This window comes from Corythoichthys intestinalis, chromosome 4, assembly GCF_030265065.1.
Source record: "Corythoichthys intestinalis isolate RoL2023-P3 chromosome 4, ASM3026506v1, whole genome shotgun sequence".
In the NCBI taxonomy this organism is placed as follows: Eukaryota; Metazoa; Chordata; class Actinopteri; order Syngnathiformes; family Syngnathidae; genus Corythoichthys; species Corythoichthys intestinalis.
In genome coordinates, this window is record NC_080398.1 from 3,610,885 (window position 1) to 3,629,420 (window position 18,536).

At 36.9% G+C, this 18,536-nt stretch overlaps 3 protein-coding genes across 4 annotated transcripts in view; 1 reads left to right on the forward strand and 2 right to left on the reverse strand.

Moving 5' to 3' along the window:
- Window positions 1-5,464, reverse strand: part of LOC130915215 (brevican core protein-like) — a 26,530-nt gene extending 21,066 nt beyond the window's left edge. The window contains exons 1-2 of one of the 2 annotated variants that reach the window (XM_057835081.1): window positions 5,398-5,464; window positions 3,703-3,770 (exon numbers count right to left, since the gene is read on the reverse strand). In XM_057835081.1, the coding sequence (XP_057691064.1) occupies window positions 3,703-3,722 (20 nt within the window). In that variant the 5' untranslated portion in view covers window positions 3,723-3,770; window positions 5,398-5,464. Of the gene's footprint in view, window positions 1-3,702; window positions 3,836-5,397 lie in introns of those variants that run through there. The other variant, XM_057835080.1, reaches the window with a different exon arrangement.
- LOC130915217 (interferon-stimulated 20 kDa exonuclease-like 2) lies at window positions 3,867-8,926 on the reverse strand. The gene is made up of 4 exons (XM_057835083.1): window positions 8,855-8,926; window positions 7,660-8,242; window positions 5,659-5,859; window positions 3,867-5,587 (listed from the first exon to the last, which is right to left on the reverse strand). Exons 2-4 carry the CDS (start codon window positions 8,209-8,211, stop codon window positions 5,465-5,467), a joined length of 876 nt encoding a protein of 291 aa, XP_057691066.1. The 5' UTR covers window positions 8,212-8,242; window positions 8,855-8,926; the 3' UTR covers window positions 3,867-5,464.
- A 160-nt stretch (window positions 8,927-9,086) lies between these two features.
- On the forward strand, window positions 9,087-18,134 carry LOC130915216 (methyltransferase-like protein 25B). Its single transcript, XM_057835082.1, has 8 exons — window positions 9,087-9,401; window positions 9,472-9,590; window positions 11,962-12,178; window positions 12,242-12,304; window positions 12,405-12,545; window positions 15,106-15,761; window positions 17,694-17,878; window positions 17,945-18,134. The coding sequence occupies exons 1-8, from the start codon at window positions 9,291-9,293 to the stop codon at window positions 18,031-18,033; spliced, it is 1,581 nt and encodes a 526-aa protein (XP_057691065.1). The 5' UTR covers window positions 9,087-9,290; the 3' UTR covers window positions 18,034-18,134.
- Window positions 18,135-18,536: the final 402 nt, after the last annotated feature.

An 18,536-nucleotide genomic window follows, 5' to 3' on the forward strand; every position in this document is an offset into this window, starting at 1 on the left:
ATTGTAAGGTAAGAATTACGACGTTTGAGTTGGATTAGGTTTGCGTTACATCTTAGGAACTGACTTGAAGCCAACTAGATCAAACAATTAGCTTGTGGGAAAGTCAGTGAAGCTCTTTTAAACCCTTTAGTGGTCACATAAGTTTGTTCATTTGTTAAAATAAATAAATGAACAAAGCTGGGGGGAAAAACAAACGCATATACTAAGAATAATTGTTTCGGCACAGCTTGCAGCACTCTAGTGGTCTGGAGTGCAAAGCCCAAGGCATTTCATTGTCAATATTTTGTAACATAGCACTCTTGATTAATACATTCTAAAGTACCTATACATATTGTACGTACATATGCACATTATCTGTTGCAATTGTACAAGCATAATAGATCTAATATTATTTTTAAAAATGTGCAGCGTCACTATGTAAAATAAACCTAACAATTATAATATAGTATGCATTGGATAGAAATAGAAATACATGTACAGTATATGGATATGACATTAAGGTGTACTTTATTATATACGTATACAGCATATAATACATCTAAATTTATATGGACAGTATTAATACATAACTATACGCATAAAAATGTATATAAAGTATATGACTATATTTAGGTCTACTTTTCATATATTTTTGTGTTATAGTATACAGTGTACTAAAATATTGTTAGTAATATACTATATATACCAATACTATACACTAGTGCTGCAACGATTAATCGATTAACTCGAGTAATTCGATTAGAAAAAAGCTTTGAATCAAATTTTGATGCTTCGAATATTTGTTTAATGAGATTGGCGTTGTAATAGTTAGTTTTGAAAGTGTTTGCATTTAGTTTAATTGATTTGGATGGATACACTGCCCTCTAGTTGCAACAGTGAATATGACATAACTCATCTAACATGGCTGAATCCAGCTGCTCCCTGTTAAGATCGACATAAAGCAAGTTTTGGTTTGAGCTAATATGTTTTTTTTTTTAATGCATTCGTAACTTAGGTATATTTAACCCTTTTTTGTGGGAAAATATGTTTGAACGAGCATTTGAGCTAGCAGACTTTTGCTATGCAAGTTAGCCAATTTTTTTTTTTTTTTTACTTATATCCTCAGTTTTTATTATTGATTTTTTTTTTTTTTTTTTTTTTTTTTTTAAGGCTAAGCTCAGTTACTTTATTTTTAAATGAAAGTGCAACTCTGCATTGTTTGAAGATACATTCGGGAATTTTATTTCGTATTTGCATTTAATGCTCTTTTCAAAGTGCGATCTTAGCAAGCCTTTGTTTTACATTCCTAAAATTTATTCTGCAGCGCATTCAATGTTCCTAATCCGATTTCTTGATTATTCAAACTAACTAGTTGATAATCAACTACTAAAATAATCGATAGCTGCAGCCCTACTATAGACTAGTGCATTATGAATACATGAATAAGTACATTGGAAAGAAACTGAAATATATGTTCAGTATATGAACAGAACAAAATTTGCACATAGTACAGTAAATTATTTCAAAACAGCATATAATACATCTGTATTTATGTGGAAAGGGTGTATTTATAAATTAGATCAGAATAAAAATGTACATTTATGAATATATTTAAGTTTACTTTTCATTTCATAGATATGCTAGTCATATACTAAATATACTAGGGCTGCAGCTAACGATTATTTTTATAATAAATTAATCGGACATTTAATTAAACAATCGATTAATCGGATAAATGTCACTTCTTTCAATTACCTTCACAGTTTACCTTTAAGTTGTTTTCAACATGTTCCAAGTAGGAATGAAGACAAAAATAGATTACTATTTCTTTTAACTGTATCATCAAATTCGTTGGCAACTACTTTATTAATGGATTTAATCGATTAGTTGTTGCAGCCTTATTAAGAAGCTACTTTAGACGGTTGTCCGAAAATTGGCAAAAATGTGAATTGTTTTAAGTAAAAACAGATTTTTGTTCATGTCCTACTTTGACTCAACAAAAATATAATGAAGAAATGTGATATTTACAACTGACACGTTATAATTTCATGAATTTATTAATTTTAAGTTTAAGGTGAGGACGGTCCTAAACGATTAATCGGTTATCAAAGTAGTCAATTAATTTACTAAGCTATTAGTTGTCGATTATTCAATTAAATGTTGCACCTCTAATATACACTGTTATGTAATCAGATGTATCATATATTCTACATTATTTGTTCATAAGTAGATAAACTATTGCGTGTTAAATTGTGGCTCAATAAGGTCAAGTGTGTGTGACATAAATATAATGGGAATACATTTGTAACTGCCAAATAAAACACTGAATATTTTATATATTTTTGCCAATTGTCACAGTTATATGGAAGTCCATTCCCACCACAATTTTTTTTTTTTTTTTTTTTTTTTGATGATGAAAACTTTTTTTTTTCACCGGCGGCGGAAACATGCTTCTTGTTTAATTGAAAAAGAAAAAAAAAAGTTTTCATACTTTTTTTTGTGGCGGGAAAGTGCTTCCATACAGTTAGCATAGTTACGGCATTTCAAAATCATTCTTATTTTCTGTAAAGCTACATGAATCTCCACCTTGTGCGGACACTTATATTAATGCAATACAACTTGTAAATATGTTTTCAAAATAAATATATTAGGGCTGTCAAAATTACCGCGTTAACGGGTGTTAATTTTTTTAAATTAATCACGTTAAAATATTTGACGCAATTAACGCTGGCACATTGCCTCAAACAGATTACAATGAGGCCGTTTATGGACATTAAGAGTGAAGAGAATGCCACAGGCCGCTTGGGGGCAGCGCCGTTCCATACTCATGTTATTTCTTCTAAACGTGGGAGAATTAGTAGTTGTGAGACGTTTATGCTTTATTCACAATACAATGCAAATTGCTATTTGTGCTCCACACATATTTCGGTAAGTTTTCTTTCTTTTAGTGGCATTATGTGTCTCTTGTTGTATTTTGGGTAAGATATGTACAGTTATATGTTATACAGTAAAGGCGAGTGGACACAGGCGTTCTTGGACCGCGCCGTATATTGGCATAAGCTTCGGCAACTCCTTCACAACAAACGTAAGTATCGTTTAGTGAAAGCACAGCAAAAATAATATTCCTATCCCTCCCAAAAAAAAATAATGTTCACAAAACGAAAAGCACTTCAGTCTATAGTAATGAGGCCCAATTCTGACACACAGTTAAACAACAATGCAAAATGAACTGGCATTCCATATCAAAATAGCTATGCAAAATACACATAAAATTTAGTCAGACTTTGGTCACTCTATTTTTATTATTGTTATTTTTATTCTTATTATTATATTAACTCTACTTTTGATTGAAAATTTTACAAATTTTATTTAAAACGAAAACATTAAGAGGGGTTTTAATATAAAATTCCTAAAACTCTTTTAAGAACTACAAGTCTTTCTATCCATGGATCGCTTTAACAGAATGTTAATGTTAATGCCATCTTATTGATTTATTGTTATAATAAACAAATACAGTACTTATGTACAGTATGTTAAATGTATATATCTGTCTTGTCTTATCTTTCCATTCCAACAATAATTTACAGAAAAATATGGCATATTTTAGAGATGGTTTGAATTGCGATTAATTACGATTAATTAATTTTTAAGCTGTAATTAACTCGATTAAAAATGTTAATCGTTTGACAGCCCTAAAATATATACATGAAAAAGAGCACTCACCTCATTTTGGTCAGTTGCATCTTGAGATCCAGAGGCAAAGCCACGGAGGGAGGCTGGTTTTGTTGTCCCTGACAGCCCAGGCGAGAGGAGATAAAGTAGAGAAGGGGTGGGGCTTCAGGGGGCATGGCACAAATCTGTTTGCTTCATTTCAAAGTATCAAATGTATTGGAACACTTCCAGGAATTTCGTTTAGTTTGGACAACACTACAGAATGAAAAGTGAGCAAACAACAACAAAACTATTGGGACACCCACACAAAGTGAAAAGATATTCATTCAAAAAGTGAAAAGTGACTTTTAATCAGCCGGAATTTTCTTACACAATCATCCAAAGGCCAACAATGTAAAAAGGTCGAGTGAGTCCGTAAACGACAATAAAATCAGCATTAACAACAACTTATTTTGTCCAAAGACTTGCTGTGAATGTGCAACCTGAACAAATTCCTGTGTGAAGCTAATAAAAAGTGAATTAGCCACTAATGCTGGGCTATGCACCGCACGCGGGAATTATTCTCGCTTTCAATAAGGTGACCCAGCAGGAAACTGTACCATTGTATGCGCACGGTACTCACTGAAATCAAGTATTCCAGTAAATACAGCAGGCAAGCACTTAATCTGCTTTTCTTTGTTTTTTTTTCACACTTTACTTTTCAAGTGAACTGTTCCTATGGACATTCACATTTTATTGTTTTTTACTGGGACGGTAATTAAATTATATTTTAATTTAAATAGTTTTTTTTTTTTTTTTTTTATCCAACTAAGTTGAATTTTCTTTTAATGTGAAAACATGCTAAAATTTTACCAATGTGTCCAAGTGACATTGGGATGAAAATACAAACATAAATAATGACTATACTAGAGCTGCAACGATTAATCGATTAACTCGAGTATTCGATTAGAAAAAAAATATTCGAATTCAATTTTGTTGCCTCGAGTGTTCGTTTAATTAAAGTGGTGTTGTAATGTTTTATTTTGAAAGTGTTTACATTTAGTTTATTGATTAGGGTGGATACATTGCCCTCTGGTCAGCCTCATTTCACATGGCTGAATCCAACTGCTCCCTGTTAAGACCAACGTAAGCTGATTTTCTTTGGGCTAATCTTTTTAATGCATTCGTAATTTAGTTTATATGTATATTTAGCCGTTTTTTGTGGGGTATATGAGTGAACCATTTGTTAAGAGCACTGGGGAAAAAAATGGTAGCATTTTACAGCATTTAAGCTAGCGTAATTTTGCCATGTAAGTTAGCCAATTGTTCTTTTGTTGTACATAGATCCTCTTTTATTTAGTTTTAATACCGTTTGAGGCTCAGCTCAGGTATTTTAATTTTTCATGTTCCTTTTCCGATTACTCGTTTATTCGAACTAACTAGTTCATCGATTAATCGGCTAATAAAATAATCGATAGCTGCAGCCCTAGACTATACATTGATCCAAAGAAAACTTTTTTTTTTCAATTTAGATATAAAATGTCATAATTATCCATTTAAAAACAACATTTGACAATTAAGATCTATTTGTCTTAATTACTAATTGCTTGCCATTGACAGTGATAGACGTCAAATCCAATTGACCTGGGATGGCTGACATTACATATTGTTTTAGTCTAGCGACGTCAAAGGCAGTCAATTGTTGATAAAAAACTAAACTTCTAAAACTTCATAGTGGCTTAACTCAACGATAGGCTTATTGATCACCTTCAGTCAAACTGCCGGTCACGGTTAAAACAGGAAGTGAGTGGGAGGAGTCTTTGGAATGAGCCAATCAGCTGCCACTACCGCCCATCTTCCTTGACGCCAGTGTCTTTTCCCACTCGTTTTCCACCAACTTGTAGAGATCCATAGTTGCCCGAGCGTCTTCCAACGACGAGTGGCCACGGCGTCCGGTCTGAAGAAGTCAGTCACGACAATCAGTCTTTTTTTTTTTCAATTATTTGATCGATTAATTGATATTCTGACCTGGATGTCACGATTGAAGATGGCCTTGGTGAGCCTTTTGAGCGAGGCGATACTTTTCTCTTCAAAGCCGGCCCGCCGGTTGAGCAGCGGGATGCGCGACGTGTCCCGGGTAAGGGCGGCCGGGTGCGAGTACTGAAGGACCTGGAAGTCGTTGTGAACGGCGTGGCCGATTACTACCTTGCCGGCCAGGAGTTTCAGGATCTGTCGGGTGGATGAAATAGCATGTCAAATAGGGCTGTGTCAATATATCGAAAAGGTTATATATTTCAATACTTTGTAGCCTAAAAAATTATCGATATGCTCCCGCCAAGAATTGATATACAATGGTATGAAAAAGTATCTGAACCTTTTGGAATTTCTCACATTTCTGCATAAAATTACCATCAAATGTGATCTGATCTTCAAAATCGTCAAAATCACACAGAGTGCAAAACATTGTCTGCTTTAACTAAAACCACCCAAACATTTATACAGTAGGTTTTCATATTTTAATGAGGATAATATACAAACAATGACAGAAGGGGGAAATATAAGTAAGTGAACCCTCACATTTATATATTTTGTGGCCCCCCCTTTGGAAACACTAACTTGGGCTCATCAGACCAGGCAGCGATGAGCTTGTGCAAATTGTAGCCTCAGTTTCCTGTTCTTAGCTGAAAGGAGTGGCACCCGGCGTGGTCTTCTGCCGCTGTAGCCCATCTGCCTCAAAGTTCGACGTACTGTGCGTTCTGAGATGCTCTTCTGCATACCTTGGTTGTAACGGGTGGTTATTTGAGTCACTGTTGCCTTTCTATCAGCTCGAACCAGTCTGGCCATTCTCCTCTGACCTCTGGCATCAACAAGGCATTTACGCCCACAGAACTGCCGCTCACTGGATATTTTTTCTTTTTCGGACCATTCTCTGTAAACCCTAGAGGTGGTTGTGCGTGAAAATCCCAGTAGATCAGCAGTTTCTGAAAAACTCAGATCAGCCCTTCTGGCACCACCAACCATGCCACGTTCAAAGTCACTCAAATCACCTTTCTTCCCCATACTGATGCTCGGTTTGAACTGCAGGAGATTGTCTTAAACCATGTCTACATGCCTAAATGCACTGAGTTGCCGCCATGTGATTGGCTGATTAGAAATTAGGTGTTAACGAGCAGTTGGACGGGTGTACTTAATAAAGTGGCCGGTGAGTGTATATATGTGCATATAAATAAGATTTTTTTGGGTTTTTTTCCATTCTTGTTTTAAGATATTTTTTTTTCCCAATTATATCAAAAACTGATTTTTTTTTTTAGTTTTATTCAAAATATATTTTTTTAATAAATCAAATTTTAAAATAAATAGAAAACATAGATTGAATTATTTTCAAAAAACTTTGTTTAGTTCAATTAAAAAGACACAGTAACTCCTTTTTACTTACTCCATTTACTTATCAAATTTTCACATCAAGAAAAAAATATTATCGTTATATTTAAAATATATTTTTTATTTTTTAAAATAAAAAGACTTTACTCCTTATACTTATTATTTTTGTAATTAAATCAAATTTTAAAATAGAAAAAACTATACTATTTTTCCCTTCCCTTTTTTTAATTAAAAAAATGTAATAAATTTTTTTAATGAACTAAAAAACAAGATTTTGAGCATTTTTATTTTAACAATCTCTAAACGATTACTCAGTGATCAAACTCGTATAATACTAAAATAATAACCATTATTTTCAGACAATAAACCAATATTATTTTCTCTGCTTCCAACCCTGCGGCTCCAGTACAATTTATTTAAGCATTTTTTACAGGCTAATTACCTGCATGCCTTTTGGATTAAATATCCCATAATACAACATGGACACCTGCGGTTTAAATTCCATTGCAGCTTATATTTGAAAATTGAGATAATATATGTATGTGCCTTATAGTTAACAAAACAACAAAAGTTGTCAATTAGTCAATAAATTATGTCAGCCCTACTGTCAACAATCAATCACTGAGCATATGCTGATATTCACCTAACCTCCTTCCTGGCCTGGACGTAAGGCGTGGCGTTCTTGAGGTCACGTGCACGGAGGCCGCTCCAGCGCGTGCGGTAGTCAGTGACAGGTACCGACGGCTTGATGAACTTGTCAAACACCACATCGCCCTCATACGACACTATGCTGCAGCGTCCAAGATGACTGATGCTTCCCTTGGGGCCAGTGCCCACCATCTCGCAATCCATTGCGAGGTACTTGCTTGGCAAACCTGACGGAAGACACCGGGGGACCGGGATTGGTCGAGAGTTTGGTTCGGACGCTTTGGCGTTGGTCGAGATAGAAGGCTGCCAGTGTAAGGAAGTAGAAGGCTTGTTGAAGCTCGCCACATGAGGTAAGACCCTGTTCGGCGTGGAAGCATGAGAAAATGAACGCTGCGTGAACGAGACGCTTCGCTCTGACGTCTCCGGGATCTTCTTTCTTTTGCGTTTTTTGAATTGACAGGCCATGTTGCGCTCTTGCGTCCTGTTTGGCGTCTTCGCCCCCGGGGAGGAGGAGTCTTTAGATAGGCAAATGTTGAGCATTAAGTCTGCCATGTTGTCCTTCAATTAGTCACTTCTACTCTGGCTGAAAACAGTTTCGAGAAAAAAAAGCATATTAATAATCCATTTACAAATTTCTGAATTTTTCAGCTTAGAAATCCAGTGACCACATGCATTTTTTCAATACTGTTTTTGGGTACAGCAGTTTTTTGAGTAAAGCAATGCTTTATTTGGGAATGAACTAAGTTGAAGTGAGTTGAGCTTTCTTCGGACAAGGTAGTACAATGTCAAGGAACTATGTTGAAGACAGTAGAGGAGCTTCGTTTATAAGAAATTATCTTTTCAGATGAGCAAATTTTACATGCTAGGAAATTTTATCCATAATTCTTGACCAGGGGTGCATACAATGTTATTTTTTAACAACTCATGTCCTTTTTCCCTAATATCTCATGTTCGAAGGTAGGAAAACTATTCGTAAAAAGTTAAAAGAAACAAATTTATTTGACAAAAGCTTTAGCTTTTGGCTACGCTAGTAACGTAAACACACGGAATACGCTCATTTAGTGGCTAAAAAAAGAGGCATACGACACAAACATTAACCTGTCAACGGATTAAAATGTTTTGAACATAAATAAAATACATACATCGAATGTAATTCTATTTTTAAATAGTTTAAAACTAACAAAAATAAACAGACCTGTAGCATATCGCGGAAGGGGGTTTTCTTAGTCAACAATCATACACTTCCGGGTCGTGTTGCCTTAAAGAAAAAAAGAATTGTGGAAATATTATAATAGTTTCGTAGCAACTATTAGTAGACAAATTTTATACGTATAATTTCTAGTATTAATTATGATAAATAATAATAATGAATAATACCGTGAATTATTTTCCGTTTGTATTGTATATTTTCTCTGTTGTGACGTGAAACACTTGTACTTAGATTTTCCAGAAAACTTGAATGCACCAGCGTTTATACATTTGGAAAATTAGCAATGAAGCTAAACAGAATAAAACCATCATCCCCAGTATTTAACTAGACCTGTGGGTTCATTTAGTTAACATTTTATCTACTTTTTAGCCCCAAGCGTGTCTCCTCACTTCTCAAATACCGAAGCAAGAACAAAAAAAACATGCTGGAGGGACCACACATTAGTCTTTCTACGGAGGAACAGAATGAGCTTGCCACCAAAATTACTCGTTTTCTATCACATTACAAATTCTTGTCGGAGTCGTACATCATTGTGAGTAACATTTTGACTGACTCTGTGAGCTAACTCTGTAAAATAGCTTCATGTTGTGTTTATTAAACAGGAATTCTTCACTGAGGATTTATGGCACAAGTTGCCTGTCAGCTGGCAAGCTGTTCTTCAGCATTTGTCCTATCCGCAGATAGCAGAGCTGCTGCTGAATGCTGAACATGAACACAGGAGGTACAGAACGCCGTCTTTTCACGCCATTAAAAAAAAAAAAAATTATAAATGTAAATCAGCATGTCATCAGCCCATTTATGCCTGTCGTATTTTCCAAGTTTAGTCACGTGACATTCATATCCAAAGCCGCTGTGAAAGCATTGTTTAGATAAATGAAAATTGAAGAATATATCTGTTTAGTTGTTATTCGACGACTTTATTCAAAGAAAATGCTGCGTATTGACCTATAGCAATAGATTCAACAAACACATGGTAAACAATCACAACATTTATATCACAGAAGGCTGTGACTGGAAGCGCATGCATGCCCTCTAGTGGCTTACTCCTACCCCACAGTCAACAATAAGTTTGCAATTCATCAATCATACGACGTACGATTTCGACTTTACGACGCCAGAGTCTCGTCCACCATTTTGTTTTTGTTTTTTAGTTTTTTAGCCGCATAAACAGTGCCGTATTGTACCTCGTAGCATCTTGTTTTTTACTTTATTAATATGACGAGTTCCGTCCTCACTAAACGTGAAGTTGGTCAGCTTGACAGCAATTGTGCTTTTTGAAGCGTTCTTCCTTCACTTTTGACAATTTGTAAAGCTGTAACACACATATATGTACATTTACAGTATATTCAAAACAACACACATTTTAACAATAAAACATTTGGCACAAAACAATTGGTGTTCAAACATCCATCTTGTCTGATCAATATGCAAATTTTGTAAATTAAAATAGCCTAATTTGCCTAGCAAAAGTCAGCTGGCCTAAATGCTACAAATGCTAATGTAGTTACAATTCTCCTAGCAAATCGCTCACATGTAACTCCGCAAACTGTAGCTGTAAACTTGCAACTTGTAAAAATGCATACACAAACATATATTAGCTGAAACAACTTACAGCCTTATGTAACCTTTATCCATGTCAGACATCTGAGTCTGCTTCTCAGTCATACAAGGCGACGTCCAGCCAGACCCAACTCTGCCACCAGAGGGCAGTGTACCCTCCATCATTGTACAAAATTCAAAACTTTTGGACTTTTTGGATAGTTATTTTGGGGTACTTAAAGGGTTAATTCCGACTCCTGCGAAAATTTGGGTTACGTCGCCAGCATAAGAACGGGAACTCGTTCATAATCTGGGGACTACCTGTACATCACGAGGAAAAAAACGAGAATTGCAATTTTTCTGGCCGATATTGTGCTTACAATTCGATTAATTATTTTATTGAAATGATGCTTCAGTGCAAAATTCACAGTCATATTTACAAACAATACGTGGAGATACATGACACCATCAAAACATTATAAGCAATGACTAATAATGCAAGGACACTAATGAGTTATGCAGTCCTTTCATCTATCGTTTGATGCCAGTGATTAAATCAAGTTCACTGCTCGCTACCATACACGACTGAATATGTTACTTGAGTTCTATTTTAAATATATAATCAAACAGTGATACAGGGTTGAGCGATATGACATAAAATTCATATCATGGGAGGAGGCCCCACCCTGGAAGCCCAAAGAGTGGGACTGATGGGGGAAAATATTATGTGATGTCTTAACATTAGCACATTATGCCTTTGTGATGTATGATTGCTTCTGTGACCTAGATTGTAACAACTTCTGTTGTTTTTCACCTTGGGTCCCATAGTTAGGAGGGAATCTCACGAGATAACTTGTTTTGCACCATAAATACGCGCTTGAGTTCCATAGTTAGGAGGGAATCTCCCGCGATAACTTAAATAAACATTCTACTTTAACCGCTAGGAGCCTCAACTGGAGGGGAATCTCATACCCTTGCGGGGGGGGGGGGATCTCACGAGTTCGGGGGGGGGGGGGGGGGGGGGTCTCACGAGTTCGGGTGGTGCGTTTTCGTGGGGGCAGGGAGTAGCCACCTGTGTCCCCGCGTCAGATGTGCCTGTAAGAGTCGGGAGATTCCCCCAAATCCCCGGAAGTCTGCCAGAAGATTAAGTACGGGTCGCTTGGCTTTGTTCCTTCGCCGCTTTGCTCATTTGCCCGCTCATTTGTCAACGGTAAGCGATTTTCATTGTTAAGGAACAGTTTGTTGTGCTGTAACGGTAGCGCAGGGATTCTGGGATTGACAAACTAGATCTCACGTCATTGTTACCACTTGTTCTTGTTTTGATACTTGTTGCTTGCTCTTGTGGGATTGTAATCAATAAATTTCATTTATTCTGCATTTTCTAATCAATAAACATCGTCTATTGAGCAAATGGTTGCTGACTCACCACGAACCCGGAAATTTCGGAAAACAGGGACCCACCTACTGCCCTATTATTCTGGCTGCTGTGTAATTCTCTTTATATTTAAATTCCAACAGAACAGAGGTTTACGCATCTACTGTATCTTATTCAGGTACCCTTGCGTTTGGCCGCTGTCCCTCTTGGCTTTCCGGGACACCGCTCACTCCTTGGCCTTTCCCAGAAGTTTCTCAAAGTCGCGAGCTGGCAACGGTAGTCGACCAGAGCCCAGAGAGTTTCAGGAGAACCAGAACCAGAGCTCACTGCTGACGCATGCCTTCCGCAAACACGTCAAGCCCAAGAAGCAACATGAGATCCGCGAGCTGGGCACGGTACTCATTCATAATTTTATCACCTTTGAGAAGTATTTTATATTTTTTGTTGTTGCATTTCAGCTTGTTAAACAACTTTGCGAACAGACCAAGTGCAATCAAATCGTGGATGTCGGTTCAGGACAGGTAGCGTGACTGTTGTTTTAAGAAAAGGATTTTTTTCCCCGTTTTTTTAATATAAGGTCATACCACGAAATCAATATTCTTCCCATTTTTTCAACAACAGGGTCACCTTACTCGCTACTTGTCATTCGGGCTCGGCTTGTCGGTGACGGCCATCGAGGCTGACCCTGCCCTGGTTGCCATGGCGAACAGGTTTGACGGAGAGCTGCTGTGGGCTTTGGAGAAGGAGCGGCAGAAGAGACAGGTCATTTCATTTCAAAATTAAATGCTTATGAGAATCTTTAGTACTAATTTAATTGAAATTAAATTAAAAATCTATTGAATAAATGAATCATGCACTGATAGTGTTTATAGAAAGTAAATTTACATTTGTACTTTACACACTTATAACTCAAATTAAATATGAAGTCCAACAGAATAAAAAAATGTGATATAAACATTGATTTTCATTGCATTAGCAAAGAATGAGTACTGTTTTAGATTTAATTTTAATAGAAAATCAAATGAAAATGAAATTGCAGAACATTATATTAATAAACGTAAAATGGACATTAGATATAAACAAAAAGTTGTTTCGATACATTGCTTGTTTTTTTTTGGGACAAATGAACAAATTATGTAAAACAATTAGGTAAAAATTAGGGCTGTCAAACGATTAAAATTTTTAATCAAGTCAATCACAGCTTAAAAATTAATTAATCGTAATTAATCGCAATTCAAACCATATAAAATATGACATATTTTTCTGTAAATTGTTGTTAGAATGGAAAGATAAGACACAAGACGGATACAGTATATACATTCCACATACGGTACCTAAGTACTGTATTTGTTTATTATAACAATAAATCAACAAGATGGCATAAACATTCTGTTAAAGCGATTCATGGATAGAAAGACTTGTAGTTCTTAAAAGATAAATGTTAGTACAAGTGATAGAAATTTTATAATAAAACCCCTCTTAATGTTTTCGTTTTAATAAAATTTGTAAAATTTTCAATCAAAAAATAAACTAGTAGCTCGCCATTGTTGTCAATAATTACACAATTCTCATGGTGCTGAACCCATAAAATCAGTCGCACCCAAGCGCCGGCAGAGGGCAACAAAACTCCCAAAAACAAGTAACAAGTGCATATGACTCTGTGCTGTCATTTTAATCTGTTTGAGCGGCGCATGTGCGTTAATTGCGACAAATATTTTAACGTGATTAATTTTTAAAAATTAATTACCGCCCGTTAACGCGATAATTTTGACAACCCTAGTAAAAATACAATGATACACAACAACTGGTTTAATTCAATTTAAATAAAATATAGGACTACCTTATTTTTCGGACGATATGAAAATCATGCGCAATGAAGGGGGAAAAAACATATATAAGTCACATTTTTTGGGGTGAAATTTATTTAATAACATCCAACACCAAGAACAGACATGCCATCTTGAAAGGCAATTTAAAATTAAAAATAGAATAGGGAACAACAGACTGAATAAGTGTACAGTATGCTAACATTACACTGCTGCTCGATTTCCGTTTTTGGCTGCATATTTCACAACTTGCAGCTTGTAAGCTGCAGAATATTATTTTCTTTTCGGTGCCATTTTGTTGTGCCCTTCTCAGTTGTTTTCATGTGTTTGTATAAGTTACCGCTAAAGTTGAGCGCCCTCTAGCGGTTTGGTGTGAAAACAACATGTGAAATGATATAATAATGTGTAATAATTTCACACATACAGTGGGGCAAATAAGTAATTAGTCAACCACTAATTGTGCAAGTTCTCCCACTTGAAAATATTACAGAGGCCTGTAATTGTCAACATGGGTAAACCTCAACCATGAGAGACAGAATGTGGGAAAACAAAGCAGAAAATCACATTGTTTCATTTTTAAAGAATTTATTTTGCGAATCATGGTGGAAAATAAGTATTTGGTCAATAACAAAAGTTCATCTCAATACTTTGTTATGTACCCTGTGTTGGCAATAACGGAGGCCAAACGTTTTCTGTAACTCTTCACAAGCTTTTCACACACTGTTGCTGGTATTTTGGCCCATTCCTCCATGCAGATCTCCTCTAGAGCGGTGTCGTTTTGGGGCTGTCGTTGGGCAACACGGACTTTCAACTCCCTCCACAGATTTTCTATGGGGTTGAGATCTGGAGACTGGCTAGGCCACTCCAGGACCTTGAAATGCTTCTTGCAAAGCCACTCCTTTGTTGCCCTGGCTGTGTGTTTGGGATCATTGTCAAGCAGAAAGACCCAGCCACGTCTCATCTTCAATGCCCTTGCTGATGGAAGGAGATTTTCCCTCAAAATCTCTCGATACATGGCCCCATTCATTCTTCCCTTTACACTGATCAGTCGTCAAGGTCCCGCTGCAGAAAAACAGCCCCAAGGCATGATGTTTCCACCCCCATTCTTCACAGTGGGTATGGTGTTCTTCGGATGCAATTCAGTTTTCTTTCTCCTCCAAACACGAGAACCTGTGTTTCTACCAAAAAGTTCTATTTTGGTTTCATCTGACCATAACACATTATCCCAGTCCTCTTCTGGATCATCCAAATGCTCTCAAGCAAAACCGCAGACGGGCCTGGACGTGTAGCCGGTCCATGAAAAAAGGCGCATATCACACCGGTCTGCGGTGCAAGAAAAGTTGGGGACCACTGTAAATAACTAACTACTAAACTGATACTAAATTAAATCAAATGCAAGCAATTGTCTATTTTACTGTACTAATTAGATGAGAATTAGAATTACTTTTCATCAAGGCAACTTAAATATTTTTTTTTTTTTTTTTTTTTTTTTTTAGAAGTTTTCCTGTGAAGCACCATCATCCGAAGGATGTCCTCGCCATGTGACGGGTTGGGTGGACCCCAAAGCATCATGGGAAGTTTTCATTCAGCAGTTAGGCGCAGACCAAGCTAATGGTGACGATCCGTTAACGCCCTGCAATACGACATCTCGGTGCCCTGAGCACCTCCGTCTGGAGGCGACGGCGCCCAACCCGGATGCTCGGCGAGATCTGGTCCTGACAGGACTGCACGCTTGCGGGGACCTCAGCCCCACCCTCCTCCGCCATTTTATCAAATGTCCTCACATCTGTGCCATCACCTCTGTGGCATGCTGTTACATGAAGCTCACCACCAAAGAGCAGCCCGCCCCTCCAGGGGTGATCGGACCTCCCGGTTCACCGCAATCAGACCCCCAGTCCCTCTCGTGGGATTTCGGGTACCCAATGAGCGAACACGTGCGGGGACTGCCGGGGCACCAGCTGTCCTATAAGGCGCGGGAGGCGGCGTGTCACGCCACGGAGGACTACATGGCACGACTCCGTGAGGAGAGCACTTTGCTTAGGACGCACTGCTACCGCGCCGCTCTGGAGGTCTTCATCACAGACACAAAGCCGGATCTACGAAGGGCAGGAATACAGACAGTGAAAAAAGCCCATTTGTTGACCTTCAATGAGTGAGTCAAACAGATTACATTCATAACTAGGGGTGGGAACCTCTTAAGTACCTCACGATACGATAAAATTTGCAATACAAGGCTCACGATAACGATCTCACAATATGGAGATATAACAATTATTGATACAGGAAATCATTTGAGGATATTCTACAAAACAACTATTCAACAGAAAAAACAAGCAAGACAAAAATGGCTAGCCATAGACTTCATTATCAGTTGACGGGACACGGGGCCGATCCATAAGGGGCCTATTTTCAAAAAACTTTTAAAAATTCAAATATTTTCAAAACCAAAGCCGCTAGCGACCTAATTCCAAAACAGGCACCTTCCATAGTAATATATGAGTCTCCATGAGCAGCGACATAAAAAAATGTCAAAGTCATTCCCTAATAAAATCCTGATTAATTATTTTTTTATACAAATATAACAAAACTTAAAATGGCTATAAATTCTCAGGTTTTATGCTAGTTGCACAAAAATCACCAAATGCAGAGATAATGGCCTACATCTTCAGGATAAATAGCAATATTTAACGTATATGTTTTCGCCCCAAATAGTAACTTCGATTTTTTTTAATTTTTTTTTTTTGGGTGGGATTTAGTGCAACTTTTGACCAGCTAATAAATCACTCAATTTTCACATCAGAATCTTGAGGAAAGCATACAGAATCGTCTTAATTTTACTCTACAAAAGCAAAATTTGCATTTTTCTGTATACAATCACAATTTATTTAGGTTGAATTCCGTTATTGCGTCGAGATACAAAATCCAACATGGTGGCCATCACAAAACAAAGAGCTTTTTAAGTTGAAAATTATTGTAAATAAATGCTTAAATCGCAGAATTTCTATAGATACGAACGTAAAACAGTTTAGATTCTTGGTTAAAAGCAAAAAAATGGCAGTTTTTGTTCATTTTACTTAAATATTTCAAGCAAAAGTTACAGTATTGTGTAATCAACATGGCGGTCGACACGAAACAGAGCTTTTTAAGTTGAAAATTCTTGTAAATAAATGCTTAAATCACAGAATTTTTATAGATATGAACGTAAAACAATCTAGATTCTTGGTTAAAAGCAAAAAACGGGCAGTTATCATTCATTTTACGTAAATATTTCAAGCCAAATTTACGGTATTGTGTAATCTAACATGGCGGCCATCACAAAACAAAGAGCTTTTTGAGTTGAAAATTCTTGTAAATAAAGGCTAAAATCGCAGAATTTCCATCGATATGTACAAAACAGTCTACATTCTTAGTTAAAAGCAAAAAACTGGCAGTTATCGTTCAGTTTACGTAAATATTTCAAGCCAAAGTTACACTAATTTTATCCATTGAATTTTTTCGCAACGTTTCAAAGTGCATGCATGGTGCGAAAATATAATAATTACCTTGAATCCTTGACCAAATCACTCGAGACACTCCTGCCTGCTTGTATGCAGTAAAACGTTTGTCCTATTTCCACCTAAATCCGGTGTTAGAACGCAGCGTGTTTTTAAGTTGATCATAGTGAAAGCCAACTCAACGTTCTGCCTGGGTCGGCCCCCTACGGGAAGGCTAGGCGCAATGTCTCTGGGAGCTGTCTTATCAACTGATGGTGGAGTCTATGGGCTAGCAGCGGGCTAGCATAGCAGCTTTGTCATAGCACACTGTGGATGTCGTCTTTACAGTAAATCTGTCCAATCATGTTTTTCTGTACTGGCACCAAAGGTCTTCTTTTGACAGTAGGTCGGCATGCAACTGTGAATAATTCCCACTCTTATGAATCTAGGATTGGGAATGCTATTATAAGCAAAAGAAAATGACACTCAAGAGTGTTGTTGGCTAATATAACACTAGCTCTAATAGTTTTTTTTTTTTTTTTTTTTTAATAAATCTGAAGACATCCTAAGATGAAATGATCGGATGATAATAGTTGTACGCTGCATCTCAGGTATGCCCGTTTGGGTCTGGCCCGAGTTGGCCTACCCACATCCCTGCCTCTTGACGCGAGGCGCTCGGAGGCCATGTTGGCGCAGCAGGGCCGGGTGGTGGTCTTCTTCAGCCTAGCGCTAATGCTAGCTCCGGTGGTAGAGACGCTGGTGTTGCTAGATCGAGTCATGTACCTGAGAGAGAACGGTAAGTCGCGGTCTTCTTCAAGGCATGTGTACGCTCAAATTCAGACTAATTTTGATATCTCTACAGGTGTGCGTGGTCAACTTTTTCCGCTTTTTGACCCCAACTTTTCCCCAAGGAATTTTGTACTGGTTGCTCAGAAGTCAAACGGGTTGTAAGGTACTTCAAGGTGATTTTAGCCTAAATTTTTTAGGACGTTTAAAGAAAAATAATGTAATATTTTTGTTTTTACTTCCAATGTAATGCAATAAATTACACACAAAACTTCTGTGTCTATGTGATTCTTTACAAAATAACATTATTGGTATTTGTATTCAGCTATCAACTTAATTTCAATTTTACGGTGGTACCTCGAGATAAAGCTTCGATACACGAAAATTTCATTTTGCGAGGAGTTTTTCAAAGCTCTTTTCGCTTCATACTATGAAAATTATTATACGAAAGATACAGTGCCCTCCATAATTATTGGCACCCCTGGTAAGATGTGTTTTTTAGCTTCTAATATTTTTTTTTTAATTCAAATAATATGGGACCTTAATGAAAAAAAAGAGAAAAATCCAACCTTCAATACAAGTGCATTTATTCAGTTGGGAAAAAATCCCACATAAAGAAATAATTATTTGACATCAAATAATGTGTCACAATTATTAGCACCCCTGGT

Excerpts from the sequence above, each read along its gene's own strand:
- LOC130915216 (XM_057835082.1), top strand. The coding sequence starts at position 9,291 with ATGCTGGAGGGACCACACATTAGTCTTTCTACGGAGGAACAGAATGAG. Across the intron at positions 9,591-11,961 it reads GCTGAACATGAACACAGGAG|GTACCCTTGCGTTTGGCCGC; the intron begins GTACAGAACGCC and ends TATCTTATTCAG. Across the intron at positions 12,305-12,404 it reads TGGATGTCGGTTCAGGACAG|GGTCACCTTACTCGCTACTT; the intron begins GTAGCGTGACTG and ends TTTCAACAACAG.
- LOC130915217 (XM_057835083.1), bottom strand. The coding sequence starts at position 8,211 with ATGGCAGACTTAATGCTCAACATTTGCCTATCTAAAGACTCCTCCTCC. Across the intron at positions 5,860-7,659 it reads ACGTCCAGGCCAGGAAGGAG|ATCCTGAAACTCCTGGCCGG; the intron begins GTTAGGTGAATA and ends TCCACCCGACAG. Across the intron at positions 5,588-5,658 it reads TCTTCAATCGTGACATCCAG|ACCGGACGCCGTGGCCACTC; the intron begins GTCAGAATATCA and ends TGACTTCTTCAG.